This window comes from Ctenopharyngodon idella, chromosome 16 (genome assembly GCF_019924925.1).
Source record: "Ctenopharyngodon idella isolate HZGC_01 chromosome 16, HZGC01, whole genome shotgun sequence".
In the NCBI taxonomy this organism is placed as follows: domain Eukaryota; kingdom Metazoa; phylum Chordata; class Actinopteri; order Cypriniformes; family Xenocyprididae; genus Ctenopharyngodon; species Ctenopharyngodon idella.
Window position 1 is genome coordinate 30,077,840 of NC_067235.1, and position 17,461 is coordinate 30,095,300.

Genomic DNA, 17,461 nt, shown 5'->3' on the forward strand with positions numbered 1-17,461 from the left:
TGTCATGGAATTAAATAAAAAAAAGATTCTCTTCTCCTTTTATATTTTTTTTATATACTGAATGAAAATGATTAGAATGATTAATAGATCAAACGTATGTCAGCAATTTTGTGCTGCATTGCCACTGCAGTGCAGATCAAATACATCATATTTTAGGGGATATCTAAAAATTCTCAGTCAAAATGAATGAAGTCTCAGTGGTTCTGCCACAGAGTCCTATGCATTATTTCTAAGAAAATATGTTGACAGTGCCTGCTTAACAATGTGTGCTCTTTAGCACCCCTAAGAGGACATTTGATTTCAGAAATGTTTTGACAGATTTGAGCAGCAAATCAGCATATTAGAATGATTTCTGAAGGATCATGTGACTGAAGACTGGAGTAATGATGCTGAAAATTCAGCTTTGCATCACAGGAATAAATGACATTTTAATAATATTTCACAATATTAATGTTTATACTGTATTTGGATCAAATAAATGCAGCCTTGGTAAGCATAAGAGACTTATTTCAAAAACATTACACAATAGTACTGTGCCCAAACTTTAGTACAGTAGTGTAGATATATAGATAGATAGAAGGCCGGATGGATGCATAGATGGATAAACAGATCCCTTTTATGTAATTTTTAATCTTTTTCTCCTTTTTTTTCCAGAACTACAGCCTTTGGGTTTCTGAACGCCCTGTGTAAGTTAGCTGCAGTTCTGGGCATCAGCATCTTTCAGTCGTTCGTGGGCATCACTAAAGCGGTGCCCATCCTCTTCGCGTCGGGGGCTTTGGCTGTCGGAAGCTTCTTGGCTCTCAAGCTCCCTGAGACTCGCGGTCAGGTGCTTCAATAGTGCGGTATCCCAGCCAGCAGTTGGCAGCGTTTGAGTAGGGAATGCCCGACTTTGTCGCCCCCAAACCCTGTCCGTGAGTGAGCAATGCTGGAAGCAGCCGAAAACAAATCCCACATTTACCGTTATCTTCATTCCTCCGATATGTGCAACTGCATTATTATTTCATTTTAATTTGATTTCATTCAAATATGTTCCCTGCTGATATCTCATTGTCTCACAGGGATATTGAAGACCGTGTGTGTGTGTGTGCGTGTGTAGAAAAACTGCCATGTTAAACACATTCCAGATTTGCGTTATGGTACAAATGTGAAATTTAACGTTCATTTTGACTTTCCCTTTAATCTTCATCCAAGCAATCATGCGGTTTGAAAACCATCACTGAGGACCAGTGAAATCAGTAGATAGACATATTTGAATGGACAGTGTTGATCTCGTGGTGCTGGTGATGGTTATTGTTGTTGATTTACTCTAGTCCTTTGTGTCCCAAGAACTCATTTTAAAAAGTGTGCGATGCCGCAATTGTCTGCTATATCGGCTCAAGCACTCCTCACTTTCTAGATGTTTTATGGCATTAATGCTAACATCACATTACTATAGACAGTGTATCATTGGTTCACTCATTTTTTGTTGTACGCCAACTGACGGATTCGGTTGTTTTTTCAAAATGTCTGAATTTTGACAGTGTTGTGCATGCAATGAAGCGCGACAACTCGTAAGAATATGCTTGAAGATAACTGATGACAGTGCTCTGTATTACGCTACTCTACCCATGATTCTTTGAACATGATGTAAAATATGAGATGAGTGACATGATAGGTTGTCATTTGTATGGTTTAGTATGCCATTATTCATATTTTGCATTATTGTTTTATGCTATCAACATGTGTTTCCAGAGAGTTTGCAGTAGTTTCAGTTGCGTCCCTTTTGAATGTGCACAAACATTGAGACGAACGTTACATTCGCCCTGTTTTCTCATTCAAAAAATCCATTGAACACGTGAAAAAAATCAAAGGAAAAAAAATAAATGAAGCACAATGTGATTTGATTAAAAACAATAGGTTTATTTTGATGATTATGTAAATTATGTATTGAATATAAATATATAAAAATTAGCTGTAATTCAAGTCTGTCTGTTTGAACACTCAAACTATTATTAAATATACAAACATATATATAAAAGAAAAATATTTACATGTTTTGAACTAGTATCAACATAATGTCTTAGATAGATTCCATTTGATGTATGTATATACAGTTTTTCTGTTCATTAAGGGATTTAATTTTTTATCAAAGCAAATATATTAAAAATATCTGAATAAGTCCACTGATTTGCAGCACACACAAATGCCCTCCTTCATGTTTTCTCTTGTGTTCTTGTAAAGAAACAGAGGTATCGTCTGTATGTGGGTATGTGTGTAAGTATGGAAGTACGTGTGCTTGCATGTGAAATGTTGAGTGTTCTCTGAATATTTGTATTTATTTATATAACTGTTTATGAGAGTTTGATTTTATAGTATTTTTTACTTTGAGTATCTGTAGAAACAGATGTAGTGCCACATGCAGGGTGAATTTTTTGCTGTATCATTGTTGACCTGATGTTCAATTTTTTGGTGACTTGGTAGCAGTAACTGAATATAGCATCAAAAAGAAGCGAAAGTCAAAACTCAATGGATTTTAAAAACGGTGTGTTGTAACGTTTGATGGGAAACAAAAACCATGGATATCCCATTGGGACAAGCACTGAGCTGTGCAACTTGTCCAATTCTGCTATATTTTACCAAGCACAATTAATACAAGTTCCATGGAGTATCATGGAAAACTGGTTTAATAACCAGATATTAAAGCAAAAAAAAAAAAAAAAAAAGTCAGAGAACACATAACCCCACCCGGCTGGAAGCTATATTTCAGTCCCGTCTCTTTTAAACACAGCCAGCGCTTACACAACAACAGTTTTTGGTGTCATTTAACGTTCTTTACTGCCATTTTGTAGGATAGCAGCCATATTATGTGCTCAGAGTAGTAACACAATACAACCAACCATTTTTAGATTTAAAAATACTTCAACCAAAGTGGTTACCAAACACAAACTATTAATTTTAGGCATAAATGTAACTTTTAAGCGCTTAAAATGTTTATAACAGCCTTACATATTATTATTTCAATTGGAGAAAACGGCATTGCGCAGTGCCACGCGTCACGTATATTTAAAATGACCTGTCGTAGAAACTGCCATCCCTGCCGTGACCTTCGGTCACCAGTAGTGTCACAGATGCTGTAGTGACAATCTGTATGTGTGCCATGTGTGACCGTGTGCATCTTTAATTGCCAAATATTTTCTACTTCCTCGGTTTGTACTGGCAGATCTCTCATCACGGCAGAAAAAAAAAAACATGATTTGTAATACACTGACGTTCTAGCAGGGTGTGGTGATCCAAGCAAGCGAATAAAGAAAAAGTTTTAAGGCTTATAGACATATCTCTCAATCAGGTGTTTTACGCACTTAACGCTCTTGCAAACGGTTAAAATAAGCCGAAAGCTGGTTACAATTAGAGAACGCTTGAAAAAGATAACTATTAAAGATTTGGTTTGTCATTGAACTCTTTGTACGCACAACCAATCATTCGTTAATATAGAACTTATTTGATGTCACCATTGAAATCATTTCCAAACAGTCCTGCAGTTTGTAGCCCTTCATATGGTCACATCTCTTAATGTGTCGCTGTTGTTCCCTTACGTCATAATTGCTGTTGTATGCTGTGAATTACAGTAACTAATCTCAGTGAAGCTATGACTTATCTCTGTGTACAAGCAGTCCTGGATTTGGTGCACGTCAACACTTAAGATTGTGTACTGGTTGTAAGACATTTGGGTTTTGTTACAGGGTCTTTTGTATTTCTAAACGTGCTCACTTAGCAACAATCAATCTTGTGTGCAAAAAGAAATCAAAGCAATAAGTGGTAAACATGTTCGCTCTGCCCCCAAACTATTGGGCAAGAAAGGACCTTAAAATGTCCGCTGGCCATATTTGATGAAACAGCAGTTGAAAGAAAAACAGGCCAACATCCGTGTACTCTACAAATATACCATAGGTCTTCTGATGCTTTTGTCAGTTTCAATGTATTGCCATAATTTAAATGTGACAGAGAGTTTATCACCTTATCATTGTACTGTGCTGTAGAGATTGTAGATGTTTGTATGTAAATGAATAAATATGTGGAATAATAAAACAAAAAGATAAAAATGTTCAACATGAGACATAGAGTACTACTGTATGTTGTTCATTTTGTGATTTGTTTTTTGTACATGAGAATGGAAATGTTGACATTATCGCTGAATATAGAGACTATTCCGTCCTTACCAAAATGGTTCTGTATTACAGTTTGTGAGAGATTTACTTTTCGTTTTTTGATTCAGGGGGTTGGACTGCGCTTGTGCAGTTAAAACTGTCCCTCGGTGGATTTAAAACATACATACAAATAATAAACAAATGGTATAATGCTTGAATAGATTATTTGAGTTCTTGATGCACCACTCAGACAAACTAGGTGTGTCCTAATTCACGTACTTAGGCACTATTCCACATTTTGTAGTATAAATAGTGCGAGTAGTGTTCACACTGAAAATTACAAATAGAAAAAGTACAATTTAAATACCTGGATGATGCACTTAATTAACCGTAAAAACAATGTCTGCGTCCGAAAGCTTAGACAGCTCACTTGTTGCCTCATTGCCCTATAACGGTTTAATGATCTACAGCTAAATAGAGAGAGCTTTGGTGAAAACTAAGCGAATATTTGATTACTACAATAGTAATTTCTCGCTTGAAATGACATCAAATGTGGAAAACGTTGGTCAGGAACATACTGTACATTTACACACAAACTGACCACCAACTGTAACTTTCAGATGCTATCTTCTTATTTTTTAGCTCAGCTGTCACAGAATGGAAGCACAGGATTGTGGGATATCAAAGGCAGCGAAGGATACATCTGTGCTGCCTTCAAAAATCGATCAGATGAAGGTATCTCAGAAGACGGAAAGTGAAGCTTACTTTGGATTCGGACGTGCCTTGATGCCTTCCTACCTTTGAATGTGTCCTCCGAAGGCAGCATTTTCAAGCTTTCAGATGCAGCTGAAGTGTGGAATATTGGACACTTCGGCTGTGTCCGAAATCACATACTCTCTTGAGTACGTACTTATTTTGAGTAAGTAATTACTTCTCGACCGCTAAAAAGTATGTTCTATATAGTATGAATGTAATCTGGACGTACTAGATTTGTCATGTTGTCATTATCAAGTAAACTACCAGCGGCAGTTGCGTCACTTCACTGCCAATCACAAATCCTCTTCCATGGCCTCATGGGATAGTAAAGTGTTCATCATGTGATGAACGTAGTAGGTCATCCATGTACTTTTTGTCTACTTTTATATGAGATACTGTGAATTCGGACATACTTCTTTTACTGTTTTTCACCTACTATAGGCAAGTATGCGATTTTGGATGCAGCCTTCATGAACTCAACTGTCGAGGGGGAGGGGCTATCAGACTTCAATGTTGAATAACAAAATAACCTTATAAAATTCATACACTACATGGTTGAGTACATACATAGTGCATAAGTACATAGTGTATAAGAGCATATAGAGTGTCATTTGGGACAAATTTTATTTGCATACTGAAAAAAAATATGTTTGTTCACTCTTTTGTGAAACACAAACATACGCAGAAGGTCCAAAGCCCTATTTCAATATGAATGAAAATATAGCCATGCTCAATAAAAGGGTGGGAAAACAGCATAAAAGTATGACATATCTGCTATATTCCACGTCTTCTGTATACTAAATAAAATAAATAAACTGAGTGAAGATCAGACATTTATATAGGTAAAATAATATGGTAATTTTTCAGACACAATCAATGTTACGTCTTGTCAGCGTTTGGTTACGTTACGCCAACTTTGAATGGAATCGCTATTTAAACAAACGGTTTTGTGTATACAGTATGTACTTTTAACAACCAAACAACTGCGTATTTTAGTATACTTGTGATATTATACAATGTAGTAGCGATAAACAGCAACCTACCGTCTGATATCATGTTGTTGCTATGGTAACCTCAGGCAAATTGGCGCCAGATTCAAATACGCGGTATCACCAACTTGTAACTGAATTGTGAGATGAGGCGTTTTCTGAAAACGATGTTATTTATGTATACATATATATAAAACCAAAACGGATTAGTATTGTAACTAAAAGAAATGAAGAACAGTGCCATCAATCTCATAAATTTGACGCAACTCTCTTTCTAGCCGCTAGACGGCAGTAGAGTCAATTCTGCCGCCCTGCATCTAAAACAGTGAAGGAGGATCTGAATGAATCGCTTCCTGTTTGTTATACAAAAACAACACGTTGAAGGCGAAAGGTGAGTGAAATCATTTTGGCCATGTATTTTATCGGTCACTTGTCATTTGCTTAAATAAACCTGTGCTAGAAATTTTATTTTAAACAGCAACTGTGTCGGCAAATCTAGAACATATAAATTCTAACCATTTCTGCTGGGTGTCATATGAAGCTGCATGAACTTTGCGACATCAGTATATACATTTTATAGAGCATGACATTTATTTATGAGATTGAGACGAGCATGAGATTTCAACCACATGTAAACAAGCATAAACATACAGGGTTTCTCAGTTCTGCTGTAGGAATTACGGGTGTTTAAACCGTTTCAGTTCCCTTTTATACATATTTCGACAGAGTTTTGAGCAAGTTAGTCCGTATTGGATTGGCACGTGCAAGATTAGGTTACTATAGCAACAGCTCGAGCTGTAAATGACTTGGCATTTGGGTCATCATGGCTACTATGTAGGCCTACTAAATTTTCATGTCCCCAGTCAAATAAAATAAACTCACAGGGTTTATATATATATATATATATATATATATATATATATATATATATATGATGATAATATTTATTTGTTTTCTTTAACAATTAATAGAGCAAACTGGCGAATTTTAAATAATTTTATTGATTTTCTTTGTTCTGAGTATATGTCTTTTTTGCCAGTTTCCTCTCAGGTGGTGCACATTAAACTTGTGACACGAATAACTGTCAGTTTATTGTTCAAGTGTTTCTTCGTTGTTTTCGTTTCCATAATCAAAAAGTTTTAAACACAGCAGGTTGGAAATATTGGGAAAATTATGGTAATTCTTCTTCATCCTCAATATCTCAAAAGAGTTACCATCTTTAGTAAAATCTCTAACAAAAGCTGACAAAGTAAATTATCTCTAAATTATTTATATATAATATTCTCTCTGTATGAGGCTTAGATTCTTGGATTTATTGCGTTTAACAATGATAATGCTTATTTGAAGAGGTTCAATAAAGGTAAAAAAAACAGTATTTATGATTAATTCTGTGATATTTTGATGTCTTAGTTTGTCTCAATCTAAAACATCCAACCTTTTTTGATAAAATTTTTATAATATATACTATAAACTCCTCACTGATGACTAGCTTTAGCTCTTTATTTTATTCCTGCTCATTTTTCTTTCCATTTTGTTAATAATCACATTTAAACGTTTGAGCTTGAACAGTATATTTCTGAAGGTCTGGTATAGCTTTTTAAAGAAATACTTCCTTAAAATTACAAAATGGTTGTGAACCAGATGGAAAAGATATCTCTTTATTTTAGACTTGCATATCACAAGTATGTTACAGATTGCTTAAGTTTCTATCTCTAGTTTTTAAGTCCTTAAAGTCGGCATGAAATGGAAGTTGCGATCGTATTTCTTCCCTATTGAGATGTACATCTGAGTAAAACAGCTTTTTGAACAAGAAAAATGTAGGGTGGGACTTGATTTTGACCATGGGAAATTGATTGGATGGTCGTGGTTTGCTATTGGTGGATCTTATGTGAGTGACAGGTTGCCCCGCCCTCGTGCCAGTAAACGCATCATCAGAGAAGAGATGTCACTGCAAAGGGAGGGGAAGTTATTTTGATTGAAGAATATGAGGCCACATAAATTAAAAAAGAAAAAATGACGTGAACAGATAAAACATTTATAATAAATACTGCAATATTCCATAAAAATAAGAATTGTCAGTTTTGATTTCATGGGGACTTTAAGAAGGCAAATTGTGCTTGGGGTGCCAAATGACAATCTGGGTTCAACAACAGAAGTCTTTCATTGATCCGTCATGTTTTCCTGCAGGTGGTCTCCTGTGCCTGATGCTGTCCAGTGCTCTCCGCTGCCTGCGTCCCTCATCCTGCACCCTTGCCTTATCCAGACAGCTGGCTCATCACCGGCCCCACATGGATCCCAGTAGTCCCCGTCCTGTAGAGACCACCATACGGACCAAACTGACCCAGGCCCTCGCACCTGAGCACCTGGAGGTCATAAATGAGAGTCACATGCACGCTGTGCCCCCTGGTTCAGAGTCCCACTTCAGAGTTCTGGTGGTGAGTCCTCAGTTTGAGGGTCTTTCCCTCTTACAGCGTCATCGGCTTGTAAACGAGACCCTGCGGGAGGAGCTCAGCACCTGCGTTCATGCCCTCGCCATCCAGGCTAAGACGCCCCAGCAGTGGAGCAGCAACCCTAGCCTGGCCAAAAGCCCCCCGTGCATGGGAGGATCCAAACATGATGACACAATGACTGAGAAACTGAAGGCGGGTCGAGACTGACTGTGTTTCAGTTCAGAAACAAGAACTGTTTAGGGGTATTATAATACTTGGATATGAAGTGAGTTAATTAGTTGCGCATGCATATCTTTCATGTGGAGCTGACCGACACTAATGCTCAATATTTAAATGACTTCAATACAAATATTAATAAATGAAAGTTGTTTTTATTGGCTTGGACGTGTTAAGTACTTTATTTATTTATAATTTACATCAAAAGGAAATGCTTATTTCGTTTTATAACTTGGAATTCAAAGAAGCACCAAAGTGTAATTTTTGGTTTAAATTTGAAAAAATTATGAAAACTTAAGGAATTATGTGACAATTATTTCCAACTTGTTATATGGTTACTTATCAAGTTGATACAGTATCGGTCAATCTATCTATCTATATGGATATTAATCAGTATTAATATGGATGCACAATGCATTAAATTGGTCAAAACTGACTGTAAAGACTTTTATTTTATAAAAAAAATAAAATATTACAAAAGATTTTTATTTCAAATAAATGCTGTTTTTTTTTTTGTTTTTTTTACTTTGTTCAACAACAAAAAAATTTTTTTTTTAAAAATGTGTCACGGTTTCCACAAAAATGTGAAGCAGTACAACTGTTTTCAGTATTGATAATAATAATAATAATAATAATAATCAGAAATGTTTCTTGAGCAGCAAATCATCATATTAGAATGATTTCTGAAGGATCATGTGACACTGAAGACTGGGGTAATGATGCTGACAATTCAGCTTTGATCACAGGAATAAATGATATTTTAAAAATCTATTCAAATAGAACAGATCTTTTAATTTGTATTTATATTTTGCAATATTACTGTTTTACTGTGTTTTTGATCAAATAAATGAAGCCTTGGTGAGCATAAGAGACTTTTTTCAAAAACATAACAAATTTTAATTATTCCAATCTTTTGATATATAATATTTATTTGTGTTGAAACTGTTTTATTAAATTGCTTATAGAGACCACATAGAAACAGAAGACGGGCACGACCGGCTATACAGTTTTGCTATGGACAATGGTCATTATTCAGAAATATTTGACTGCTGAATACTGCAATTGACCAGTCAGAATCAAGTATACTAGAGAGTCACCTAACAAAAGCAGGTAATTTTATCCTTATGGCTTCTAAAACTGGATGGAATTATCTCAAATCTATACAGTAGCTGGCAGAAATTGTACCACCAGAGGGCAACAGAACATCAGCGTGCAGCAGTCATGTGTATAACATGATATCTTTGGAGTGGTGCCTCCTTCACTTAAAAATGACTGGTTATGTAATTCAATTTAAGCAGAGCTTAATTGGTAGCAAAACAATCTCGATCTGTGTCTGACACCTCCAGAATTGATCTGGCCCACCTCAAACACATCTGAAAGAAGTTTATTTATTTAGATAAACAGTGTTAAAAATGATTCATTATAGCTACAAATATACTATGTAGGCTCACATTCCTTAGGTCAACTTTCATAATATAATACATAATACAAAGATCAACAAGTTATAGATGATGGTGATGAAAATGTGTTAGACAACCTGCAGAGAAACACTAATCTGTCTGGGGGGGGGGTAAATATACATTTAAGTACACTCAGTCATTCATTATGGCAAAATTAACATCCACTTTGTGTGGGGGTCATGCTTGTTTTGTAATAATAATGGGCTAACTGCATCCCTTACTTATTTTCTCTCAGTGATACTTAGTAAGTTCTGACGATGAGGAGATTTTGTTATGAACGTGCATAAAGCAACACCTAGAGAATAATCTACAGTAGATGTAGAATTTAGTATTAAATGTACGCTACCTTTCAAAAGTTTGGGGTCAGTAATTAAAAAAAAAAAAAAAAAATTCTTATGCCTATCAAGGCTGAATACGTTTTATCAAAAATACAGTAAAAACAGCAATATTGCAAAATTTAAATACAAATTAAAAGATCTGTTCTATTTGAATATATTTTAAAATGTCATTTATTCCTGTGATGCAACGCTGAATTTTCAGCATCATTACTCCAGTTTTCAGTGTCACATGATCCTTCAGAAATCATCCTAATATGCTGATATGCTGCTCAAGAAACATTTCTTCTTATTATCAATGTCTTTTTGAGGATTTTTTGATGAACAAAGTTAAAAAAAACAGAATTTATTTGAAATTCAAATCTTTTGTAACATTATAAAAGTCTTTACTGTCACTTTTGATAAATTTAATGCATCCTTGCTGAATAAAAGTATTAATAATAAAAAAAAAAATTACTGACGCCCAAACTTTTGCACAGTATATACTTGTTCGCTGACAGTGACAGTGTAAGTAGATTACTTACAATATGTAATCCATTACAGATTACAAATTACACGATGAAAATTATAATGTAATGTATTACGTTACGCGTTTTTGGTAATGTAATCTGATCATTTTTTGACCTAACTAATTTATCACATTGATTTCAATAGAATAATCTTGTAGCATATTGATATAAAAATGTGAAGAGAAAGAAAATTAATTCCACTCTTTATCAACAACACAAAATGTATTAAACATACATCAGACTTTCTCAAACTGGAGTTTGTGTAGAACCTGCAGGGGGTTTGGAAATTGTAGTTTAAAATAAAGCAATCAAAATAAGACACTTACTAAAAATATTTTACCTGTTTATGTTGTGTGGCCTCTCAATTTTCCATGTAATTATAGCTGCCTAAGTAGTGGCCATTCTTGTGTGTGCAATTCCACAAAACTAGAAGACTTTCTGAACATTTAAAAGCAAAAGGCTTTTTTAGAAAGGAAAATTTAAACCATAAGTTTAACCAAGATTTTTAAAAATGAGAAGAATTGGGGAGAATCAGTGCCATTTATAATCATAATTGTCCTTTTGTGAATATTAAGTAGTCATGTAATGAATAAAAAAGCAACTGTAGTCTGATTACGAGTATTTTAAAATGTAATATAATCTAGTTACAAGTATTTAATTTTGGGAATCTGATTACGTAATCCAGATTACATGTACTTCTAGACAAAATAACCTCATAATTTGGTTACATGTCGTTTTTGCCAAAATAACTTGTGAGATGTATGATATTCCATTATGTAAGCAAAGTCAACAGCGATTACATGGTGTTTGGTTTAATTTCTTTGACATGTTCTATGCTATTTGCTAAAATTCATTGTATAGTTTTTGGCCAGGCAGCACATGAGATATCCCATCATGTTTGCAATGTCAATAATATCTACAAGATGCAAGTCATGGTTGATCTGTAGTCACGATTTAGCTATTAACCGGCTATTAGACAGCTATTAGATGCAAAATTGCTTGCTGGGATCAGTTACTAGCCAGCGCTGTTCACTGAATTTAACCTGCATTATTGACATTTTGGCTTCCTGAGACATGTAGATGGTTTGTTGTCAGTCACTGCTGAGGAGTGGACCAAACTGTGCTTCATCACTGGAGTATGGAGTCAACGGAAGGTAAAATAGGTTTCCCTCCCGAGTTCCTCCATGTGGAACAGATGACTCCGATCACAAAGCCAACAACTGGTGTCGTCGTTTGGCTGGAAAAACAGCAACACGATCATTTTATGGCTCTGTCCATTAGAGAGAGCCCTGGGGTGATCCCACACAGGTCAAACCAAAGCGTGTTTAACGTTCACCATCTCAGGAGTGCACAGACGTTCCTGAAAGTGTGATTTGTGTGCTTGAGTTCCAGGTGCGGCGGTGCCTGAAAGATACATGATTGTGATGCAAGCCAGAACAGGAAGCTCTGTAACGCAGGTGGGGCCTGGGAGGGTTATATGGCCGAACGTTTTCCATCCACAGAGTGGCCGAAGGCTGATGTATCCCGAACGGGGTCACGAGGGCTGCCAGGGTGGCATGGTTCAGTGGGAACCGGCCTGGTAGTGCGTCACAGCGGGGAGAGTGATGGTGCCAGGCCTGGCTGGGACCCGGGACGGTGCGCCGTTCCCGCCAGCGCTTGATTTACAGGCTTGTGCTCGATCTGGGCTCCCTGACACAGCTGACCTCTCTAGGTTGAGGGTCAATAGGTTAGGGATGGGAGCACCAAATGGTCGTCTGAAAAAGCTCCTATAGGGGCTGGCTGTCTCTATGGAATAGTCGTCTGTACCATTCCTCCGTCTGATGCAGTGTTTGTGTACTGTGGGGGGTGACGCGTACACCATTTGCTGGGAAATGTTCACATTTAATGTGAGAAAATCTCACTAAGTCTGTCGTGCTCAAAGGTATAGATCACTCAGAAATTCTCATTCTCTCATGCTTATGTAGTTCCAACCCTGAAATGAGAAAAAAAGTACAATAAAACAATTTTATAAGTAGTACTTTCGTGCTATATACTTCTTAATAATATTGTTATTTGCTGATGATCTTCTCCCTCATCTTATCTCTCAAATCTCATTCATGATCTGGCATGCATACTGTAATACAGCAAATTTCTTATACATCTGTAATGAAATACAGTTACATTTTAAATGGGTGGTAATCAAACTACAGTTACATCCGAAAAGTATTTTAGATTACCAAAGTGATTACTTTAAATTTTAATGTCATGTAAACATTAATGTAAACTGTGACGAGCAATTAATGTAAAGAGCAATTGGTGATTCTCCAACTCTTGACAGTCTGCAAAAGCATCCTAAGCTACAGGTCTGCTACATTTCTGCTCATAAGTTTCATACCCCATGCAGAATATGCAACATTTTTAATAATTTTAACAAAAAATCATGAGGGATCATAAAAATTGCATGTTATTTTTATCTAGTACTGTCCTTAATAAGCTATTTCACATAACAGACGTTTACATATACTTTGCAAGAAAAAATTAATTTATAAAAATTTACATAGGGATTTACATACCCTTGAATCTTAACTGTCCTGTCATTACCTGGATGATCCACGACTGTTTTCATGTTTTGCGATAGTTGTTTGTGAGTCCTTTGTAATTGTAAAAAAAAAAAAAAAAAGTAATTGCGACTTATCTCGCAATTGCATTTGCATCTCACAATTCTGACTTTTTTTCTCAGAATTGGAAGATTGTTTTATAAAGTCAGAATTGGGAGATATAAACTCACAATTGCAAGTTCTGAAGTCAGAATTGCGTGATAAAAACGTGCAATTCTGACTTTTTTTATCACAACTCTGACTTTTCTCTGGAAAATTGCTAGTTTATATCAGAATTCTAACTTCTTTTCTCAATATTGTGAGTTTTGCGTTTGCATCTCACAATTCTGACTTTTTTCTCAGAATTGGATGATATAAAGTTGCAATTGCGAGTTATAAAGTCAAAATTGTGAGATAAAAACTCAAAATTACCTTTTTTTTTTGTTACATACTTAGTATTCCAAAGTATTCTAAAGTATTTAGATTAAGTTACAAAACTTGGGTAATCTAACAAAATATGTTACAAATTACTTTTTAAAGCATGTATTTTGTAATCTGTAGTGAAATACATTTTAAAGTAACCTACCCAGCCCTGTTTGTGTATATATACACACGTCTTACTGACCTTAAAAAAGTTTAAGATTTTATTCAGAAAGGACACATTAAATTAATTAAAAGTGTCAGTAAAGACATTTAGAATGATTTGATTTTAAATATTTCAAATACATGCCGTTCTTTGGAACCTTCTATATTTATCAAATAATCCTGAAAAAAATGTCCAAAAAAAAATATGAAGCAGCACAACTGTTTTCAACATTGTATTAATAATAAGAAATGTTTGTTGAGCATCAAATCAGCATATTAGAATGATTTCTGGAGGATCATGTGACACTGAAGACTGGAGTAATGATGCTGAAAATTCAGCTTTGATCACAGGAATTAATTAAGTTTTAAAATATATTCAAAGAGACAACAGTTATTTTAAATTGTAATAATATTTCACAATTTTGCTGTTTTTTTTTATTTATTTATTTTTTTTTTATAAAATATCTTACCGACTCCAAACTTCTAAACAAGGGTGTATACACACATAATATAATACATGAGTGATACTATTTTTATGATGATTTTTTTTCTTCTTTTTTTTCATTTTAGAGCTGGACTATTTAAATCATCATCCACTTCACTGCATGGCAAAGAACAGTTGGGACATCTGCATAACATCTAATTTTATGTTTTACAGAAGAAAGAAAGTCATACAGGTTTGAAACAACATGAGGGTGAGTAAATCATGACAGTTTTCATTTTTGGGTGAACTATTCCTTTAAAAAGAATGTAGATGCTTTGTATCGCATTTTCCCATCATGATCATGTGTATCTTTGCTCAAAGCAAAGTTTGCATTGTTTTCAGATTTCAAACAAAGAGTTGAAACAGTGCATTCAGAGAGGATATTCTCCGCACTGATTGTTGTTTTGGAGGCAAAGTAGACAATTAGATTTAGGTGAGGGTAATAGCTCATTAAGTCTTTTTAATTTAAAGGATTTTTTTTTGTCCGGCTGCTCGGCAAACGAATGAGACTAGTGAAAGAGAGGAAAGACAAAGCTGAAATGGGGAGGACAATATCCTTGTGTGGGAGAATTAGTTACACTCAGTAGTCCAAGTATTCAAAGCAGAGAGGAGATCAGCAGGGATTAAGACAAAGTCTACACAGGTGGGTGATGGGGGTCACATGACAGGACATTACCTCGTTTGGGACATTAGCGAGTAAGACAGGATGATATTTGAGTGTTATTTAATGACATGGCTCATGGTGAAACTCAATCTGAAGCATACCACACTAATAAAAACAACAAAAGACTTGTAAATCTTTCCCTAAAATGTAGTTAAAATACAATACCTCTTTTAAAGTCTACACAACCCATAGGAAGAGTTCATAAAAATGTGAATGTGTATGGAAAATTTGCATTTGCATTCAAAATGCACTCAAATTGAATTAAATTTTACTACATTTTTACTTATTTTATAAGTGTGAGTGATGCTTGTTTCCTATGCAAAAGTCACATCAGAGTTAGGGGTTAATAGTTAACCTTAAATATGAGAAATAGTTTATCAGTCTAATTACTTAAAACTCTCCACGTTGTAAAGAAATACATCTATTTGAACTCTGGGTCAAAGTAACACAGCCTAGTCAAATGCCCTTTAAATACCACCATTTTAACGAAATCTCGTTATACAAGCACACTTCATAAGAACACAAAAGCTAAGCGATGACCCCTATTTGAATAAAGAGCACACAAACGGTGACTGTCCAGAATTGTGAGGGAAAAAATTGCAACACATTAGTGATGGTTTCTAATTCCCCTCATTAACTTTGACCCGAAAGAGCCCGGGATAATGTTCTTCACCTGGAAATCTCCCACTCAGGGTCTAATTGTGTGGACGCAGTCAGCAAAGGACAGACGCGGAGGTCATCTGGCAAAAACAGGCCAGTGAATGGAGGGTTAATCTGCGGCGGTCCAGATGCGTGGCCCGTTGAAAAGAGTCAAAAGCGCCTCGCACCAGCTTAGACAAAAAACGTGATCTATTGTTGGCGTGTCAGCCCCGCGTGATATATTTTATCCTACACGCATGGACAAAACGGATCTGTGATTATACAAGCGCCGCACTCTCTCCCCAACTGCGTCCGCTGAAGAAGTTCTGGACACCAGGCCATTTGACCTCTGGGTCTTCTGGTCTTTGTTCCAGATGCCCTCTGTTTTTCACCCCGCTCTGAACCCAAGGCTCCAGTGTTCCCTCTCAAAATAAAGAGACGGGGGCCCTGCGGTTTATTTTCATTAGTGCTTTAAAACGAGGCCTTTGAGAGCGTAAAAGGCCAAATGAAAGAAAGCCTTAATGTGGTGATTAGGGGTTAAATAAAACATTTGAGCAAACAAACCTTGAGGTTGGCTGAGGATTTAATACATTTCCTCTCAAACCTTTAAGTTTAACACATGATCTGCTTCTCCGTGCTGGCAGCTGATCTGATGTAGAGATTGTCAAAGTGTTCAATGAGTTTGTGAAGGTGAATTGGGAAATACAGCACACACACACATCTCCTGTTTCTCACTTGCCATACATTAGCACTGGTTTGGTTAGGAAGAAGTCCGCTCTGGTTACAGCCCTGAGGTGGTTCACGCCACACTACAACCCCTGACCCTAAGCATTAAACTTTGGCACATAATGCACCCCGCACTGTTTGTGAATGATACTTCAAATCAAGTAGCCAATTGAGGATAAGTGTGTACAATTTTCAGCATAAAATCAGTATACTTGTTGAAGGAGGTACCTGAGCCATATCTAAAGACATTGAGATCCTGATATTGTAGAGATTTGAGGGTGGGCTCTTTTGTCAAACACCTAGCAACAATCTAAAACATCTTAGCAACCACGTAGCAATGTCATGCAACCGCCCAGAACACTCTATATGGTTAAAAGTAAGGGTTCCAAAAAGGATGTTTTTTTTTTTGTTTTTTTTTCAGTGAACCAGTGATGTCATACATTCTTAAAAAATAAAGGTTCTTTAACATCCATGGAACAGAACTTCATGTTTGAAAAAGATTTTTAAAATGTTCTTCAAAGGTTCCAAAAGAGAGTGATGGACAGTGGACAGTTCTTAAAAGATCTTTTTTTTAGCGTGAAGATGCTTGTAGTAATTTTAAAGACCTGTCAAAAGCTTTTGATAGTTAATCATTACATCTTATTGGAAAAGGAGTATAAAAATGTTTTTAATGATATTACATTTAAAAATTAAATTTTTAATAGAAGACAGTTTGTTTGTTTTAAAGGTTGCTATTCTCGCAAAGCAAGATTACTCTGTGGGGTTCCTCAGGGGTCCGTTCTTGGACCCTTACTATTTCTTATTTATATAAATGATTTGTCAAATGTTTCAAATATGCTTACTCCAATAATGTTTGCATACACAACCTTAGTACTCTCTCACTCAAATTTTAGTTAATTGATTAAAAATGCAAATAATGGTCTAATAACTTATGCTAATTGGTTTAAT

General features: G+C 35.6%; 2 protein-coding genes across 3 annotated transcripts in view; both read left to right on the forward strand.

The window, feature by feature from the left end:
- Nucleotides 1-4,091, forward strand: part of sv2a (synaptic vesicle glycoprotein 2A) — a 44,268-nt gene extending 40,177 nt beyond the window's left edge. For both annotated transcript variants that reach the window (XM_051865838.1, XM_051865839.1), the window contains exon 13: nt 655-4,091. In XM_051865838.1, coding sequence (XP_051721798.1) covers nt 655-838 — 184 coding nt within the window. In that variant the 3' untranslated portion in view covers nt 839-4,091. The remainder of the gene's footprint in view (nt 1-654) is intronic.
- Nucleotides 4,092-6,118: 2,027 nt separating this feature from the next.
- On the forward strand, nt 6,119-8,698 carry bola1 (bolA family member 1). The gene is made up of 2 exons (XM_051865840.1): nt 6,119-6,260; nt 8,057-8,698. Exon 2 carries the CDS (start codon nt 8,074-8,076, stop codon nt 8,524-8,526), a length of 453 nt encoding a protein of 150 aa, XP_051721800.1. The 5' UTR covers nt 6,119-6,260; nt 8,057-8,073; the 3' UTR covers nt 8,527-8,698.
- Nucleotides 8,699-17,461: the final 8,763 nt, after the last annotated feature.

Excerpts from the sequence above, each read along its gene's own strand:
- bola1 (XM_051865840.1), top strand. The coding sequence starts at position 8,074 with ATGCTGTCCAGTGCTCTCCGCTGCCTGCGTCCCTCATCCTGCACCCTT.